At 43.8% G+C, this 19987-nt stretch overlaps 1 protein-coding gene across 4 annotated transcripts; it reads left to right on the top strand.

The window, feature by feature from the left end:
* Positions 1–933: 933 nt before the first annotated feature.
* Positions 934–18590, top strand: Ttc5 (tetratricopeptide repeat domain 5). Of its 4 annotated transcripts, NM_001013131.1 has the most exons (10): positions 991–1057; positions 4791–4923; positions 8470–8681; positions 8967–9117; positions 11086–11177; positions 12595–12651; positions 13260–13406; positions 13567–13781; positions 16140–16284; positions 17876–18586. In NM_001013131.1, exons 1-10 carry the CDS (start codon positions 1007–1009, stop codon positions 17993–17995), a joined length of 1323 nt encoding a protein of 440 aa, NP_001013149.1. In that variant the 5' UTR covers positions 991–1006; the 3' UTR covers positions 17996–18586. The 4 variants fall into 4 exon arrangements, 3 of the variants coding, with proteins under 3 accessions (XP_038949199.1, NP_001013149.1, XP_063130289.1); XM_063274219.1 differs by lacking the exons at positions 991–1057; positions 4791–4923; positions 11086–11177 and having other exon boundaries at positions 8469–8681; positions 17876–18590; XR_010057812.1 differs by lacking the exons at positions 11086–11177; positions 13567–13781; positions 16140–16284; positions 17876–18586 and having other exon boundaries at positions 934–1057; positions 13260–13392.
* Positions 18591–19987: the final 1397 nt, after the last annotated feature.

The following is a 19987-nucleotide window of genomic DNA, read 5'->3' as shown; positions in this document are numbered from 1 at the left end:
AAGGTAAAAAATGGAAAAACACACTGAAAATAATTTTCTAAGGTCGCCTGCCATTCTCAATCCTCCTTGTTTCTCTCTTCAGAGACTTTCTTATGGACACAATAAACATGAGAACATTATTAAAAATGCTAAAAACTACACGTGCAGAAATCTTCAGTTATATATTCAGTCAAGTTTCATTGTACATTCCCCTCCAAATTCCGTCCAACACCGATACTTTCATAGTCGGTCTTCCTGTTTAAAAGTGGTATTAACGGGGTTGGGGATTTAGCTCAGTGGTAGAGCGCTTGCCTAGCAAGCGCAAGGCCCTGGGTTCGGTCCCCAGCTCCAAAAAGAAAAAAGAAAAAAGAAAAAAAAAAGTGGTATTAACAAGGCCAGGAATATATAAAACAAAAAATAAATGTAATTAATCTAAGAACATTTTGATTCCGGAATTTGGGAAGGGAATTATGAATAAAACTAAGAAAATTATTTATGAAACCCAAAGTGGGGCTGGAGAGATGGCTCAGCGGTTTAAGAGCACTGACTGCTCTTCCAGAGGCCCTGAGTTCAATTCCCAGCAACCACATGGTGACTCACAACCATCTGTAATGGGATCTGATGTCCTCTTCTGGTGTGTTTATAGACAGCGTATTCACATACATTAAATAAATAGATCTTTTTTTAAAAAAAAGAAAAGAAACCAAAAGTGACCACAAACTCAGCAGGTGTTTGTTATCCCAGTTGAGAGGCTGAGACAAAATTCAAACCTGGACTACATAACCCCGTTGAGGCCAATCTGATATACGTGGTGAGATTCTGTCTCAATAAATAGAAGCAAAAGAAAACCCAAAAGCAGCCCTAGGGCACCTTTGAGACACCAAGTTTTGGATTAAGTTGGTTGTATCCATGTCTCTGAGGCGCAGGTGGGCCTCCGGCGCCCTAGAGGTCGCTGTGGTTTCATCGTAGCCATGGCTGAGTCTCTGTGGTTGGAAAGTTGGGGGAGGAGAAGCTGAGAGCGGCTGGAATGATGGCTGATGAAGAGGAGGAAGCGAAGCAGGTCTTGCAGAAATTGCAGGTGAGGGTGTGAGTTAAAATCTTTGGCTCGTTGCTCCGAGAGGAGGGAGTGCAGTGGTCAGGGCCGGGGCGGCGCGGGGCGGCGGTTCAGCCGATGCTGCGAACTGCTCGGCGGGCGCCCGGAGGGTTTTCTGCCCACCGGGTTCCTCCGTAACAAGTAGCTTTGTACATGGTGTGGCAGGTGGCTCCTTAGCGGAGTTGTTTGTTCTCCACAGCAGCAGCCATTTCTTTAGCATCTTTCTGCTTTGAATTTGGCAACAGTCAGTAATAGACTGCAGAGCAGATGCCCTGGGTGTTGGTTTTAGGATTTAGCGTGTTAATCTCTTAACCCCACCCACTCCCCAGGTGACTGTTGTAGAAAGGCAGAAAGGAGTTTCCTGCAAGTGTATGTTTTGTCTTCATTTTGTTTTAATGATTCTTTAAGTCTCAGAAAGTCAGTTTGTGGTCCTGGAATTTAAACTAGAACTATGCTCATATACTTCTTTCAATTTTGTTTGTTGTTTTGAGACAGGGTCTCCTGGAACTGACTTTACTGGCCACGCTGGCCTCGAACTCACACAGATCCACTTGCCTCTGCATTCCAAGTGGTGAGATTTAAAGGTCTGAGCCACCACCCTGGACCATTTCTTTTCTTTTTTCTTTCTTTTTTTTTTTTTTTTTCTTTTTTTCGGAGCTGGGGACCGAACCCAGGGCCTTGCGCTTGCTAGGCAAGTGCTCTACCACTGAGCTAAATCCCCAACCCCCTGGACCATTTCTTAACAAAACTTAAAGCATTAATCAGGTTTCTCTGTTCCTTGTGGGAGTTAAAAGAACACTCAGAATATGGACTTTGATTAATTTTATTCCTTTTGTGATTGGCAGAAACCAGATTTTTAAATCCTATTGGCAGCGAGACTTAGGTACACTATATACATTTGTATGTATGTGTGGGGGAAAAACACAAAACGTTACACAGAATAATGTTTGTCCTTGGGGCTATTTGGAGGGGTTACGAATCACTTCCTGTTCTCACATTCTATTCATTTATATTGCTGTTACCGCCAAGAAAACTGTTCAGCAAAATCAAAACGACTAAAACACCGAAAATAAAACTTTCTTTTAAATTTGCCGCCATGCTCCTTGCCTGACAAAAAGAAACTGGCTGTGACTTTTGCTTAGAACTATCTCTTTTTTTAAAAGCATAAGTCCTAAGTAGTATGCCTACTTAGATTTTATTACTTGTCTGTAACACTTTTGATGTTTTCCATTATGGGTTTTTTTGTGTACTTTTTAAAAAAAATTACGGTTCTATAGACTGTGTTGACTTTTTTTTAAATTCTAGAACAGAGTTGGACATGCTGACTTTGTGTTTGTGCTCAAATCAGTCTCTACAGGGCCTGTTTTTCCTGGGAAACATACACATAAAGTTAAAAAACACTTCTAAGTAAGGTGTCCGTTTATTATTTCTATCAGGGTAGAGATTTAATTATGCATATGAATTTGTCGATAACAGGCACTACCATTAGTTAATGTAGCTACTTTATTCAATGTGAGTCTGTCATGACCCAGCCCCTGTTCTAATGCTCAAGGATAGCCCTAATCAACTCGCAGTTCTTTTCATCGTGGAACTTACATTGGTGATTCAAGAAAGTAATGAGAATACACCATATAATTTAAAATGATAGGCATTTAAAAAAAAAAATAAGAACGACTAACTATAGAGGAGGGGAAGGTGTTAATTAGGTTTAGGCCCGTGGTCCTCAACCTTCCTAATGCTAGGACTTTTAATACAGTTCCTCATATTGTGGTGACCTCCAACCATAAAATTATTGTTGTTGGTACTTCATAACTGTAATTTGCTTGTTATGAATCATAATGCAAATATTTGATATGCAGGATCTCTGATATGTGACCCTTGTGAAAGGGGTCAATCCCCAGAGGGGTCCCTACGCACAGGTTGGGAATTGCTGCTCCATATAGTGTGCTGGTTAGTTTTTTAAATCATCTTGACACAAACTGGAACCTCATTTGACCTGTAGGCCAGTCTGTGGGCATTTTTAAAATTTTTTATTAATGATTGATGTGTGAGGGCTCAGCCCACTTTGGGCAGATGGTCCTGGGATGTTTAAGAAAGCAGGCTGATGGGGGCTGGAGAGATGGCTAATTGGTAAAGAGCACTGGCTGCTCTTCTAGAGGACCCGGGTTCAATTCCCAGCACTGCATGGCAGTACGCTAGCTCCAGGTGATCCAACACCCTTACACAGACATACATACAGGGAAAACATAGAGGCTGACCATTAGCCTGGAGAGCTGATCAGTAAGCATCTCTCCTCCATGGGTCTGTTTCATTTCCTGCCTCCAGCCTCCTGCCTTGCAAGCTGTGACTCCCGCTGACTGACTGATAAGCTGGAGGCTTTCCTTTCCTTCCCAATTTCTTTCTTTTTTTTTTTTTTCTCATCCATCACAGAAGTGAAAGCAAAATAGGATAATAGGGCGAGTCTTTCTGAGAAGTTAAGCCTCTGTGGATTTGATCATGAGGATGTAGAAGCATTTAACATTTACTTGATGAAAAAAATGCAAGAGGATCAGAGGATACCTCAAGCAAACAACAAAAACCTCTAAAATTCTCCCAAAATACCAAGGTCACCAAGTTCAAGTTGGTTGGTTTGTTGTGGAAAACAAGGCCTTCCTTACAGGTTTGTCTGAGAGACTTAATGTGTATGATATCTGCGAGATAACGGAGCTTAAAAGTCTTATTTTTCTTTAATCAGTTCTCTGCATCTTAGTTACTGTTCTGTTGCTGTGAAGAGACATCATGACCACAGTAACTCTTAAAAAAAGAAAGCATTTAATTTACGGTTTCATAGGTTTAGTCCATTATCATCATGGTGGGCAGCATGGTGGCACTCAGGCAGACATGGTTTTGGAGAAGTATTTGAGAGCTCTACATCCACTTCTGCAGGCAGCAGGAAGAGGCAGACTCAGAGTCTGAAACCTCAAAGCCCGCTCACAGTGACACACTTCCTCCAACCAGGCCACACCTCCTAATCCTTTCAAGTAACGCCACTCCTAGGTGACCAAGTATTCAAATCTGTGAGCCTATGGGGGCCATCCTTTTTCAAACCACACCCCCTTTGTTGTTTTGAGATGAGTCTCTCCATGTAACCCCGACTGTAAAGGAGTGCATCCCCATGACTGCTCATGTGCGTGCGTGTGTGCGTGTATGTGTGTATTGGGTAAGTGCCAGGTCAGAGGACGACTTGGAGGAGTAACCTTTCTCCTTCGTGTGGCTTACAGAGCTCAAGATCATCAGGCTTGGCAGTAGGCCAGCACTTAGAGGGCTATCTCCCCTACCCAGAAGTCCAGCTTTAAGGCCAAACTGCAAAGTTTAATTCTTTGGTGGCCAGAATAAGATAGTCTTGTTGACTTTGGCTTATTTCAGGACTCAAGGTGTCTCTCTCCCATCTGTGGTGTGAGCAGTGCTTGGTCCTATGGGAGCCCTGCCTGAGCTGGAGAGGTCCGTTTATGTGTGGCGCTGAGGGACCTTTGTGGGACAGCTTGGGACCCTGAGATCCTGTGATCCTGGCCCTTCCTCCTCTCATCTGCAGCATTTGATAGGACTGGGGACCCTCATGTTGCTCTGTGCCTCACGTGAAAGAGAACCAGTGTGGTGAGGCCAGGGCTTGGCAGTTAATGGAAAACCTCCTTGTCAGGTGCCCTCCATTTAAGGATATTGCTCTTGTCTTGTTCTCTAGGAACTGGTGGATCAGCTCTACTGTTTTCGAGACAGTTACTTTGAGACACACAGTGTGGAAGATGCAGGACAGAAGCAGCAGGATGTTCAGGAAGAGATGGAGAAGACCCTGCGGCAGATGGAGGAAGTACTTGGTATGAGTACCTCTCTGCCCTTCACTGAAGTGTGGTCGTGCTGTACTCTTTCTCTGAGGGCTGTATGGTATCCCGTATGTGTCTGCTGTAGGTTAGAACAGTATTGCTATGCCCCTGGGTGGGATAGCAGCACTCTCTCACTCTGGAAGTTTTCTGTAAGTACATTGTACACTGTCGCTGTCTTCAGTCACAACAGGAGAGGGCATCACATCCCATTACAGATGGTTGTGAGCCAGCATGTGGGTGCTGGGAATTGAACTCAGAACCTCCCAGAGAGCAGTCAGTGCGCTTAACCACTGAGCCATCTTTCCAACCCCAGCAACTATTCTTAATTTCTAACTGATTTTTCTGCTTCTTTCTTTCTTTCTTTCTTTCTTTCTTTCTTTCTTTCTTTCTTTCTTTCTCTCTCTCTCTCCCTCTCTCTTTCTCTCTTTCTCTTTCTCTTTCTTTCCTCCTCCTCCTCCTCCTCTTCTTCCTCCTCCCTTCCCTCCCTCCCCCCTCCCCCCTCCCTCCCTCCCTCTCTCTCTCTCTCTCTCTCTCTCTCTCTCTCTCTCTTTCTTTCTTTGTGACAGGGTCAAGCTATATTGCCCTGGTTGTCCTAGGATTTGAATGTAGATCAAGCTGGCCTTGAAATGAATGTACACCAGGCTGCCCATGAAATCACCTTGAAATCTAGTGCCTCTGCCTCCCAGTGTTAGGATTACAGGTTTCTTCCGCCACACCTGGATGGTCAGGTGTTCTTGAAGATTCTAATTATGGAGTTCAAAGAATTACTGAAATCTAATTCTTTGACCTGATACACAGTCGCCACCATCTCTTTCCTAAGCCCTGCTCTAAAGTCTTGTTTGCTGAGGGCTTTGCATCATTGCTTCTGTTTCTCTAGGAAATTTTCTACCTTTGTTTAAATTGCTATCTGATCTTCATCTAACTTTGTTAGGCCCTGAGTATAAATTTTTAAAGTATGTCCTTACGATTCTCTGGATTTCCTTGGTATCTGTTGTGATGTCTCCCTCTTTATCTATAATTTTATTAATGAATCCTCTCTTCCTATCTTTTAGTTAACTTGGCTACTGGTTTATCAATCTTACTGATCTTTTCCCCCAAAGACCTAGCTCATTGTTTCATTGATTCTTTAAAGTGATTTGTTGTTTGTTTCTGTCAGCCCTGAGTTTGAGTATATTTCTGGCTTTCATGTTTTTTTTGGTGTTGTTTCTTCTTTTTGTTCTAGAGCTTTCAAGTGTGCTGTTAAGTTTCATTTCTTTCTTTTTCTTTTCTTTCTTTCTTTCTTCCTTTTTTTTTTTTTTTTTTTTTTTTTTTTTTTTTGAGGCAGGGTTTCCTTGGAACTCACTTTGTAGACCAGGTTGGTCTTGAACTCCCAGAGATCTGCCTGGCTTTACTCCTGAGTGCTGGGAGTAATGACTGTTAAGTTTCTAATACTAATCTTCCAATTTTTTTTTTTTTTTAATGTCTATAGGCATTTAGTACTGTGAACTGCCTTCACTGTGTCTTCTAAGTTTTAGTATGTTGGGTTTTCATTTTCACTCAGTTGTTAAAAGTTTTAAATTTTCTTCTTATTTTCTCTCTTGACCCACTTTTCATTCAAAGTAAGCTTTCCGGTATCCATGAGTTTGCATATTTTCTGTTGTGTTTATTGTGGTAGCAGGTGTTATGTCAGTTTTCTTATGTCTATGAGACTTGCTTTGTGTCCAAGTACATGATCAGTTTTGGAGAAGTAAGGTATATTCATGCTTTTGTGTTTGGGTGGAATGTTCTGTAGTTATCTGCTAGGTCCATTTGACTTATGACATTATTTAACTCCAGCCTTTCCCTGTTTATAGTTTTTGTCTGGATGTTGGCAAGAGTAGGGTATTGAATTTACCCATTATCACTGTGTGTGGGTCACATGTAATTTTAGCTGTAGTAATCTTTCTTTTATGAACTCGGGTACCCTTATGTCTGGTACGTACATTTTTAGGATTGCAATATCCTCTTAGTGGAGTTTTCTTTCAAAGGGTTTATAGTATATTCCCCTGTCTCTTCTGATTAGTTTGGTTTGAAGTCTACTTTTTGTCACATATTAAAATGGTTGCGCCTGCTTGTTTTTGGGATCCATTTGCTTGGAATATCCTTTTCCTTTTATCCTGAGGGGATGTCTGTCCTTGATGGTAAGGTGTATTTCTGGAATACAAGAGAAAGATGCATCCGGTTTTCTGATCTAATCTGTTAGTTTGTGTCTTTTTTATTAGGGGTTTGAGGCCGTCGCTATTGAGAGTCATCAGTTAGCAATATTTTTGATTTCTGTCATTTTGTTGTTATGATATGGGTTTTTCCCCATCTTTTGATTTGTTTTCTGGGATTATTTATTCCTTGTGTGTTCTTGGGTGTTATAATCCTGCAGACTGAAGTTTTTCTTCTAGTACTTTCAGTAGAACTGGATTGGTAGATAGATACATCCTATATTTGGTCTTATTGTGGAGTGTCTGTCACTCTATCTGTTGTGATTGATAGTTTTCCTGGGTATAGTAGTCTAGACTGGCATCTCTGGTCTTTTAAAGTTAATAGAACATCATTCTAGGTCCTTCAGGCTTTTAGAGACTCTAATGCGAAGTCAGTTTCTTTCTACTGGGCCTGCCTTTGTATTTTGTATTTGGTCTTTTTCCCTTGTGGCTTTTGCTATTCTCTTTTTATTCTGTACATTTAGTGTTTTGATTAATATGTGATGTGGGGAATTTCTTTTCTGGTTCAGTTTATTCGGTGTTTCTGCATATTTCTTGTACATTGATAGATACTTCCTTTAGGTTGGGGAAATTTTCTTGTGTAATTTTGATGAAAATATTTTTTTGTGCCTTTGATATGGTTTTCTTCTTCCTCTGTTCCTATTTTTTATAGATTTGTTCTTTTCATGATGTTTCAGATTTGTGCCTGGGTCTTTTTTTATATTTAATATTTTCTCTGATTGAAGTATCCATTTCTTCTACCTTGGCTTTAATGCTTGAGATTCTATGTCTTGATTTCTGTTGGTGAGACTTACCTCTGAGATTTTTTTTTTTAAGATTTATTCATTTATTATATATAAGTACACTGTAGCTGTCTTCAGATACACCAGAAGAGGGCATCGGATCTCTTTACAGATGATTGTGAGCCATCAGGTGGTTGCTGGGAATTGAACTCAGGACCTCTGGAAGAGCAGTCGGGTGCTCTTAACCACTGAGCCATCTCTCCAGCCCTACCTCTGAGATTTTTTGTTTGACTTCCTAAATTTTTTATTTCAGTGGGAGTTGTTTTTGGTGATTTTGTTGTTGCTGTTGTTGTTGTTATTTAATTCCATTATGCTTGGCAGAGGTTTATCATCATCTCCTACCTAAGGGCCTTGGACATATTCATAATTGCTGTTTTGAAGTCCTTACCTTGTGTTTCAGCTGTTTGGCAGAGGATACTGTTACATTGTTACTGGGTTTTGCTGAGGACATAGTGTCTCGCCTGTTAACGTTTATGTTTTTAAAGTATCTGGTCTTTCACTGCCTGATCTTTGCCCCTTTTCCCTAGGTTCTGTCCAGGTTGAGGCACAGGCTCTAATGCTCAAGGGGAAGGCACTGAATGTGACTCCTGATTACAGCCCGGAGGCCGAGGTGCTGCTCTCAAAGGCCGTGAAGCTGGAGCCTGAACTGGTGGAAGCCTGGAACCAGTTGGGTGAGGTGTACTGGAAGAAAGGAGATGTTGCGGCTGCCCACACCTGCTTCTCAGGAGCCCTCACCCACGTGAGCTGCCCATTCCCTCATGGAGTTGGGAAGTCATGGATTCCGTTGCTTCTTTGAATTTATGCCAGATCTGAATTGAGTCTGAATGAGGAGGAGTCAGAAGGGAGGAAGGGTGGGGAGCAGGCCTGCGTGGGGGCTGGATGGCCTCAGGTTTGGCCTAGGTGAGAAGAAAATAGCATTCGGGGTTATCCACAGCGTTGAGGAGGCCGTTGGTGCAAGCATGAGAACACTGAGATCTGCAAAGTAGAATCATGAAGGTTGAGTGCGTGTCCTTTCCGTTGGCAGTGCAAGAACAAGGTCTCTCTGCAGAACTTGTCCATGGTGCTCCGCCAGTTGCAGACCGACTCCGGAGATGAACATTCTCGCCACGTCATGGATAGTGTCCGACAGGCCAAGTTGGCTGTGCAGATGGACGTCCTTGATGGCCGCTCCTGGTGTGAGTGTTATGAGAAGACGTCCCGGTTTGTACACTAGTGGTTCTCAGCTGTGACGACCTACTAGAGTCGTCTGGAGTCCAGCTGTGGTGTCTGACTCTGAGGCCATCTTTGTTTAAATCAAGCCCTAAGCTTGTTTTGAAAAAGTAAGAATCGTGTATGGTGGATGCATTTGTGATTGCCCATGTACACATGGATGCCAGAAGCCATTGTTAAATCCCTAGGCGGATGTTGGCTTATTACATGGTTGCTGAGACACAGAACCCGGTCCGTGTGATTCTGTAGCACTCTTAACCACTGAGGTGTCTCTTCTGCACCTCTAAACTTATTTTGATGAACTGCTATTTTTGGAACTCTTGGATCTCTTGATTTGAGAGAGCAAACTTTTGTTTCCCTGTAATCAACGCAGAGTGCCCTCCTTTGCCTTCTGCTGCCGTGATAAACATCACGTCCAGAAGCAACTTGGGAGGAAAAAGGATTTATTTCAGCTTACCATCCTGTGAAGGGAAGTCGGGGCAGGAACTCAGGGCAGGAACCTGGAGACAGGACGTGAAGCAAAGGCTATGGAGAAATATTGCTTACTAGTTTGCTTTCCATGCTCATGGTTAGCCTGCTTTCCCTGCTTTCTTATAAAACTCAGGAGCACCTGTCCAGGTGTGGCACTGTCCACAGGAGGTTGGATCCTCCCACATCAGCCATCAATCAGGAAAATGCCCCTCAGACATGCCTGTAATTCTAGTTGGTGAGGCGTCTTTTTTAAGATTTATTTTATTTATGAGTACACTGTAGCTGTCTTCAGACACACCAGAAGAGGCCATCAGATCCATTACAATCGTTGTGAGCCACCATGTGGTTGCTGGGAATTGAACTCAGGACCTCTGGAAGAGCAGTCAGTGCTCTTAACCACTGAGCCATCTCTCCAACCCTGGTGAAGGCATCTTATCAATTCAATTTTTTTCTATTCTCAGACAACTCCAGCTTGTGTTAAGACCTCTCCCCAAAACAAAACAAAACAAAACAAAACCAAAAGGACCCCTGCCCAAACTAAATCTGACAGGTTTTTAGCATATCTGTTCATCTTTCTTCTTGGGCATCCATGGATATCTCTTTATCTCAGTAGAATGTTAACTGATCAATACAGAGTGATACCTGCTTTGAATAAGAAGTGGGGTCTTTCAGAAGTAGACTTCTGAAACCCAGCACCCGGGAGGTAGAAGCAGGTGGATCTTCGTTAGTTTGAGGCCAACCAGGGCTACATTGGTGAGACCCCGTCACAGGAAAAAGTAAAAAGGCTGGAGAGATGGCTCAGTGGTTAAGAGCACTGGTTGCTCTTCCAAAATCCAGGTTCAATCTCCAGCACCCACATCGCAACTCACAACTGTCTGTAGCCCAGTTACAGGGATCTGATGCCAGCTTCTGATCTTTACAGGCACTGCATAGTGTAGTGCCTTGGTGTACATGCAGATAATACACTCATACACGTAAAATAAAAATAAATCCTTTTTTTTAATATATAAAGAAACTTGGAAATACAAGACTTGCATAATCCTGGGCCCATTTGTTTTTTGTTTTTGTTTTTCCAGTATCAGAGCTTATAAGATCCCCACGTCTCCCTGAGGATGTTTAGGCCGTTAATGGTTGTTGGGGGTGGGAGAGTCATCTTGTCCAGTGTTGTGACCACTGGTAAGGTGTCCATCTGTGCCCTTCTCAGCAACCCTAATGGATTCAAATGAACGCAGCTCATTGGGAAGAGGGGATCAGTGGACATGGACGGGGGACAAGAAGGGGACAATGGAGGCTATAAATATCACCAAAATGCAGTTTGTGTGTGTACGGAAATGTCATAGTGAAACTCATGACTATCTACAATAATGTATGTTAATAAAAACTTTAAACATACAGACTTCCGAGAGCTGCTGGTCGTATCTTGGACTGGGCTCTGAGATGGCCCACTGCTGTTGCTCTTGCAGATATCCTGGGGAATGCATATCTTTCTCTTTATTTCAATACTGGCCAGAACCCTAAGATCTCCCAGCAAGCCCTCAGTGCCTATGCTCAAGCAGTAAGTACTGGTGATCACCCAGGGTGGAAGTAGAGGCAGCAGCAGAGTCAGGAGCCTTTGTCCTTCCTGCGTTCCTTTAGTGAACAGTGCTGGCAGACATACATGGCGTCTCACATGTCGACGGAGCTGACTTGTAGGATATTAGGGACGGTTTCTTACAGGCGTGCGTCATGAGGCCACGGAGCCAATCTTAACACGATCTCTTTATATCGCGGCAAAAAAATACTTAGTAAAATGATACTTGTATAACTAAAGAAAACGAAAGCTCTGGCAATTAAGTAGTTACACCAAATTATGTATTTATTTATTTATTTTATGAGCAGGGTCTTACTATGAAGCCCATTACATGACACGGCCCTGGTTGTCCCATGGTTAGGTGTCAGTGCACTGTTTCCAGGAACTCACGTGTTCTAAGCCATGTTAATGACATTTGCTTGGGCTCCTCGAGGCTCCGAGCGCCTGTCTGTCTGTTGTGGGAGAGCACTCAGTGGCTTTCTGGGTGATGTTTATATAGCCTTCCCTTTCATCTCTCTGCTTTCAGATTTCTTCGACATAGCGGCCTGCTTTTAAACTTACCGCTGCTCACTGTGCCTGCTGGCAGAACAAGGAAGCAGTTATTGTATATTTACTCTTGTGGTTCATTCCCAGAGGGCAGAGGAAGATTAATTTATTATGCATACAGCTTTCCACCTGCATGTACACGTGCAGGCCAGAAGAGGGCATCCGATCTCATTACAAATGGTTGTGAGCCACCATGTGGTTGCTGGGACTTGAACTGAGGACCTCTGGAAGAGCAGACAGTGCTCTTAACCTCTGAGCCATCTCTCCAGCCCAGTTTGTTAACTCTTAACTTCCTCTTCTGCATGTAGAAAAATAGTCTTTGAGCCAGCTGGTTAAACTGTTGCTTCTGCTTCTGTGGTGCCCAGGCAACGAACGTAGTTAAAACTCATCAGACTGCAGTTTCTACCTACACGTTTCTCTGCGGTGTCTTCTAGCTTCCGCCCGTCTGTTTTAGAGTCAGAATGTGACTTGATACAGAACTTTGCCTATACCCAGAGCAATGCTTATGGTAGAGGAGCTCTGCCAAATTGTCCTTTCTGCCTCGGGCTTTCCTTGTCTGTACCATTCACAACTGAAGTAAAAGGAAGCCATCAGAGTGTTTTCATCTGGTTTTGTAATACTGTGTGGGGTTAGTTACAACTCTGTTCTACAGTTCAACCCCTGTAATTGGGTTTATATCTCCAAGGCTTCTGAGGCAGAGCTGTGTACACTTAGTAACCGACCAGCGCTTGAGTGCAGATAACATTTCTGACAAGGAAGAACCTTAGGTTTTCCTAGGGAGATGAAATTGGGGGCCATGTCGGGCTTAGGCATCCTTAAAGTTGATATTATTGGTGATCTTTTTACCCCATTACAGGAGAAGGTCGACAGGAAAGCATCCAGCAACCCTGACCTTCATCTCAACAGGGCGACGGTAAGACCCACAGGTTGCGGTCCTCTGACAGTAAAATGAAAAAGACATAGAGGGGCTGGAGAGATGGCTTAGGGGTTGGAAGCTGCTCTGGCAGAGAACCTGTGTTTGGTTCCTGGCACCCAAGTGGCTGTCACTGCAGCCCTGGGGGACCTGGCGCCCTCTTCTGACCTCTGAGGGCACTGCACGCACCTGGTGCCCATACATGCACACAGGCATAGCACTTGTGAAACAAAAATGTCTTCTAAAGAAAAATAACATATCAGCCTCTGAGGGTAGCTGAGCTGTGTAGGGGCAGAGTTGGACAACAACCACGGAAGGAAAGCCTGGGCGTTCTTAGGAAGAGCGAGTTTAGTTTGAGCCCATGCTAGAGGAGTCACGTGAGGGGGTGCAGAGGACATAGAGAGTGGGGACATGGCTTTGACAACTTCTGAAATGTGAAGCATAAATAGAATAACATGTAGCTTTACTGCGTTCGTCTCTCCATGATGCATTGTCTTTACCTTGACCCAGGAGGAAGCAACAGTTTCCTTTAGACTCGTAGTCCACTGTAGGTAGCATTTCCTCTGTGTAGTTCGTCTGTGCTTATAATCTGGGTTACTTTTCTACAGTTACATAAATATGAAGAGAGTTATGGGGAGGCCCTAGAGGGCTTCTCTCAGGCTGCCACGCTGGACCCTGCATGGCCAGAGCCCCAACAACGAGAACAGCAGCTCCTGGAATTCCTCAGTAGGCTGACCAACCTCCTGGCGAGCAAGGTAAAGACGTAAGGGCTGGGCTGTCAGTCAGATACAGGGCTGTCAATCAGATACAGGGCTGTCAGTCAGATATAGAAGTAATAGGTTTAGGTGGTACTGGGCATTGGGTGGAAAGAGAGTATCCCAGTTTCCAGCTGATCTATTTCTCCTTCCTTTGCAGGGGAAGACAAAACCCAAGAAGCTTCAGAGCATGCTGGGAAACTTGCGCCCGGCCCATCTGGGCCCTTGTGGCGACGGGCGCTACCAGTCAGCCACCGGGCAGAAGGTGACCCTGCAGCTCAAGCCACTGAGTACGCTGCAGCCTGGTGTGAACAGCGGCACCGTGGTCCTGGGAAAGGTGGTGTTCAGCCTGACCACAGAGGAGAAGGTCCCCTTGTAAGTCTCACTTTCCCTTCCCCCCTGAACGAACCACTCTCACCTCCTGGCCGTTTCCTGGCCTTCTTGTAATTTATGGACTTTTACTATATGGGATCCGCTCCCCGTGCAAGCCTTGTCTAGGAGAGACCTAACAATCCTTTTCCGTTTTGTCCTATTCGTTATTTTATATACGTGTATGACAGTACGCAGTCACAGTCTTCATCTGGGGGTCCCAGAACGACCAGTGGGCTTCGTCTCTTCTAGCATGTGTGCCCCAGGATCAAACTTAGGTTTGTGGGCTCGGCAGCAAGTGCTGGACCCCACGAGCCATTTTGCTGGCCTCTAACAGTCTTCTGAGAGAGCCACTTAGAGGTTCTGTCATTGTCTATTGTTTTCCCGAGTTTGGTGCTTTGTGAATTCTGTTTTTCTTTAAAAGATTTATTTATTTATTTATTTACTTACTTATTTAGAGTTTATGAGGTCACTGTTGCTGTCTTCAGACACAGCAGAAGAGGGCATCAGATCCCATTACAGATGGTTGTGGGCCACCATGTGGTTGCTGGGATTTGAACTCAGGACCTCTGGAAGAGCAGTCAGTGCGCTTAACCACTGAGCCACCTCTCCAGCCCCACTTTGTGAATTCTTAAATAATATCTGAAGTTGACAGGACAGTTAAGAGATGTGTATGAGTGTCTGTCTGTATGGCTGTATGTGTGCTGCGTGTGAAGTTAAGAACCGGAGTTACGGGTGGTTATGAGCCACCATGCTGGGAACTGAACCTGCGTCCTCAGCAGGATCAGTAAGCGCTCTTAGTTGATGAGTCATCTCTACGGCCCCCTGACAGGTCATTTTTAAAGTAAGGCAGAGAAGCTTTGAAGTTCTTTATCTTTGAGTGGTCAGGATCACAGAGTTGAAGACAAATTTAGATTCTGTTTCTAGGTAGTTCTGGAAGGTGAACTTTGGGTTAGAGTAGTAGAGGCTTGGTTGGGACCTAATCTGGGTGACTTGCTTTTGTTCTCTGCCCGCCTGCCCGCCTGCTGCCTTCTTCCCTCCCTCCTTCCTTCCTTCCTTCTGTACAGACAACTTCCTTTTTGACTTATTCCTTAGTTTGGTCTGTGTGGCAGAATCAAACCAGTTCTGTATTCTCACACCTGTCTTTTCTAGACAGGGCACTTTTTGAGCAGAGGGGTTATATTTTGCCATTCATTTATTTGGGTTTTGGCCTATGCGTTAGAGCGAGGAAAAACATGTAAAGGACCCACAGAAAGCATGCCCGCAGTCCAGCAAAGGATGGAGTTAGTCTGTACACCTAAAGAAAAATGTGAAGACATTTGTAACTCATTTTCTGTGTAAGCATGGGCATACACATGCCACGGAGCATGCGTGCAAGTCCAAGACAAATTGGTAGAGTTGGTTCTCCCTTCCACAGTGTGAATCCTGGGGTCGAACTCATGCTGTCAGCCTTAGTGGCAAGGGCTTTTACCCACTAAACCACCTCCCCAGCCCAGAATGTGTTTAAATCTTGAAAATCAGGCTTTAGTGAGTACTATACCTGCTTTGTCCTTCGCTCACTAGTTGGTCCTGGTTTTTTTGAACTAGCCTGCACCCTGCTGTGACCCCTGCTGCCTGCTGTGTCTGTAATCTGTGTCAAGTGGACCACCACCGTCTCCACACTCTGGCCACATAACTGTACAGCACCCTTACTTACCTTTCTTCTTCCTTTTGAAGACTGTATAGCCCTGGCTAGCCCGGAACTTGCTATGTAGAGCAGGCTGGCCTTGAACTTACGTATCCACCTGCCTCTGCCTTTCAAGTGCTGGCTATGCAATACCTTGCTGGGACTCTTTTCTTTCATGATTAAAAGAAAACAAAAAACAAAGCATTTTTCACTGCGTGGACCCAAAATCATGCATGTACACATGCCACGGCATGCTTGTGGAGGTTCGAGGACCACTTTTTGGAGTTGGTATTTGGGTGATAGATTTTTCCCTTATGACACAACGTGCATGTCTACTTATACTGGAAAGAGGAGCTCAGGACAGACTAAAATAACCAATGTCCAATTTGTTGAACTGAAAACTGCAACCCTGGCCCTCTATGAAGCTGTATGCATTCAGAACATCTCCTTCTTTTTGATGTCTGATAGTCCAGGGATAAGGGCCCAGCTGATGATAGTCTGGGGATTGGGGCCCAGCTGTAATATTTTGTATATACAGTATAGTGGATACAGTATATGGATAATGGTACTTGTAGATTGCTACGTAAGTGACCAAGAATGCATGTTATTTTGCTATATGTTCAAACCACCGTAATTTTTCCCTGCTCACAAACCTCTAATTTTTTTCTCTCCTTCTTTAACCGACTTTAACCTGGAAGCACATTTGGCTTGGTAGATTCAGACGGTCCTTGCTATGCCGTGATGGTGTATAATGTGGTGCAGAGCTGGGGAGTTCTCATTGGGGACTCTGTAGCCATTCCTGAGCCCAACCTGAGGCATCACCAAATTCAGCACAAGGGAAAGGTGAGTAAGGACTAGGAGCCTTTGTGACTCAGTCTCTGAGGGTGGCACCAATCCTCGCTCTAAAACACAAGTAAAAGTGATGATTGTGTGCATGATATGTGTGTGCTTTTGTGTGTGTGCACTGTATGTACATTTGTGTGATATGTGTGTACTCTGTATATATGCTGTATATACATTTGTGTGATATGTGTGACTTGTGTGTGCTCTTGTGTGTATGCACTGTGTGCACATTTGTGTGATATGTGTATACTCTGTGTCATACAAGTGTATATACTGTACATACATTTGTGCGATATGTGTGATATGTGCATGCCCTTGTGTGTGCACTGTATATGTATTTGTGTGATATGTGTGTACTCTGTATATACTGTATATACATTTGTGTGATATGTGTGTGCTCTTGTGTGTGTGCACTGTATGTACATTTGTGTGATATGTGTGTACTCTGTATATACTGTATATACATTTGTGTGACTTGTGTGTATGCACTGTGTGCACATTTATGTGTATACTCTGTGTCATACAAATGTATATATTGTACATACATTTGTGCGATATGTGTGATATGTGTGTGCTCTTGTGTGTGTGCACTGTATATGTATTTGTGTGACATGTGTGTACTCTCATGTGTATGTACTTGTCTTAGGGACAGTAGAAATATTGCTATATTAAAATGCCATGACCAAAAGCAACTCGAGGAAGAAAAGATTTCTTTCGTCTTACATCTGCACACACTCCTTCAGCAAAGGAAATCAGGCTAGGAATGGAGTTAGGACTGGATTTTCAGGCATAGGCAGCTGTGCTGGGTTTTTACATGGATGCTAGCGATTGGTCCTCATGTTGGAGAGCAGGCACCCTGAGCCCCTAAACTGTCGTTGGCACTGCTTAGCAGTTAAGACTTAGGTTCGATTCCCATCACCCACGTGTTACCTCACCACCATCCACAATTCCACTTTCAGGGGATCTGACCTCTGTGGGTACTGGCATGCACATATACATACATGTACGTACACAAAACACTGTATACATAAGAATAAAATAAGTAAATCTATAAAACCAAAGCATTATGAGAGGAGGTACTTAGCTGTATTCATACGTTTAGGTTGGGGCAGCAACCTATTCTGCACTGAACGGATCTGGTTACCTATCTGTTGTGTACCTAAGGATTGGTATATTTAAAACAAAAAAATATTGTGTGATTTTGTGTGTGTGTGTGTGTGTGTGTGTGTGTGTGTGTGTGTGTGTGTGTTTGTGTGTAATTTTATTTGTATTTGGTGGTTAATTTCAGGCTTTACAAACAGACTGTTTCTAAAACCTCTGGAGGAGGGCAGATGCTCTGAGAGCCAGTGGCGCCCTTTTCTCAGGAGCACAAAGAATTTGCTTTCTTGAATGAGAGAACAGTCTTATTCTTGTACTTGTTTTGGTGGTGCCCTGTCTGTCTCAGAAACTCTTTGTTTGTTTAGTTGTATCCATACATATGTGCGTGTAAGATGTAAGGCGGGGAGGGTAGGTGGAATGAGTAAGTTTATTCGTTGGAGTTTCTGTCTGACCTAGATCTGGAATAAATTGGTCTCTCTGTCTTCTTTTCTAGGACTATTCCTTCTCCAGCGTTCGCGTGGAAACGCCTCTTCTGCTGGTGGTGAATGGAAAGCCACAGAACTCCAGCAGCCAAGCCTCTGCCACAGTGGCTTCAAGGCCACAGTGTGAATGACCTTGAGGAGGCAGTGACGGCACAGCATAGATAAGCTACCATGGGTGTTGTAAATGGGGATTTCTCTTCCCCGGCCCTGTAACATAGTTGAGTCTCTTTCCTTTGCCCTGCTGTATTCCAGCCATCTTCAGAGCCATTGGGACCCTTGTTTATTTCCCCCACCTCTTCAAGTGCTGACTTGAGGGAAGAACAAAGCACTAGAGAACTGTTGGGAGGGACCATGCCATGGGAGACTCAGGACCCGAAGTCCTGAGATGTTTAACAGTCCACGAGATCCCTGATCACCCTTCCTGAGTCTAATATGTATATACATATCGCTTTACTATTTATTGTTGACGGAGCTCAACTTTCTAATGGCTTCATTTTTGAGCAGTTTTTAAATTTTTTTTATTTTTAAATTTTTAGGTTTAAGTTCCGATGGGTGTGGTGGCACACCTTTAAAAGGTAGATCTCTATGAGTTCGAGGCCAGCCTGATCCTCTACAGTGAGTTCCAGGCGACCCGGAACTACATAGCAAGATTGTCTTTTAAAAAAAAAAGTTCTTTCTCTTTTTTTAGGGCTGGAACAAAATTAAATTTGTTTGGAGAAGAATTTACCCTATAGTTCTGTCTTTTTATTGTCTCCTGTTACAGGAATTCTTGGTATTAAGTTCTGTAAAGTCTGTTGGAGTAGCACTGCCTTTTTGGGTATTATATGAAATAGTTTATCTGGAATTACAGGTAGTTGAGAGTTGTTGGTGTTGGGAACTGAACTCAGATCTTCCGCATGAGCAGTATGTAGGTGTACATGCATGTACATATGTACATATGTATGTATGTGTGTATGTATGTATGTGTGTGTGTGTAGTATGTATGTATGTGTGTGTATGTATGTATGTATGTGTGTACACATGCATGTATGTGGTGTATATACAATTAACATGAGTAGTTTGTATGCTGAACCAGCTATCCAGGCCTAGAATGTTTGTTTCTCATGTTGTGTGTGTACTTTGTATGCAAATGCAGGTGTGCGTTCCCAGATGTCTGAGTGAGGAGGCCAGAGCAGGGCTTGGGGTGTCTTTGTCCTCCACCTTGCTGCCCTGAGGCAGGTCTCTCACTGAGCCTGAAGCTTGCTGTTCTGGGTAGGCCGTCTGGCCAGCAAGCTCCCTAGGGCCACCTCTTCCCACCCTTTCGTGCTGCAGCTTCAGGCACGTGCCGGGTTTCTCCCGTGGAGGCTGGAGATTTAAATCAGGTCCTCATGCTTGAGAGCAGCACCCTGAGCCACCTAGCCGTCTCCTTGGTACTGCTGTGGTTTTATTTTTCATATTTTTAAGTTAAAAGAAAAACATTTTTTGAGACAGGTTCTCATTATATAGCCTTTCACGGCCTAGAACTCATTATGTAGACCAGGTTGGCCTTTGAACTTCGCCTTTGCCTTCTGGGCCACATCACCGCTGTTAAAGGTGTGGATCACTATGCCTGGTATTGCTGGGGCTTTAAAACAAGAAATTCTATGATAATGTTGGTGTTGGTAGCATGGACCATTTCTTTTCTATTAAATATGGTCTTAATATAGGACCATTTTAGTATTTTTGTTTGTATGTATGTATGTATGTATGTATGTATGTATGTATGTGTGTCTGTGTGTATGCATATGGATGTGATTGTGCATGTATGTATGTATGCATGCATGTGAATATGCATTATGTATGTAAGTGTGCCTCCATGTATGTATGTGTGTGGTCGGGCTGGGGGCTCTCCATGGCGATCTCTGGCCTGGCTAGTTGTGTGGGTTCCGGTGAAGGGAGACAACTCTGGCAGGGAGGAGGGACTGCCTCTGGCTGCTGTTCCTTTCAGCTGCTCCTTTGCGCCCTGCTGCTTCAGTTGCTCAGGAGACTGACTAGCCAGTGAGGGGTGAGGGGAGCTTCTGGCAGTGATTTCAGGAGAGCAGATCTCTTCCCCAAGTGGCGGTGTTACAGCTCTTATGACAGAAGCTCTCAGACAATGGGATAAT

Source organism: Rattus norvegicus, chromosome 15 (genome assembly GCF_036323735.1).
Source record: "Rattus norvegicus strain BN/NHsdMcwi chromosome 15, GRCr8, whole genome shotgun sequence".
Lineage (NCBI taxonomy): Eukaryota > Metazoa > Chordata > Mammalia > Rodentia > Muridae > Rattus > Rattus norvegicus.
Note: the sequence above shows the minus strand (reverse complement) of the source record. Positions and strands in the feature narration are given on the sequence as shown.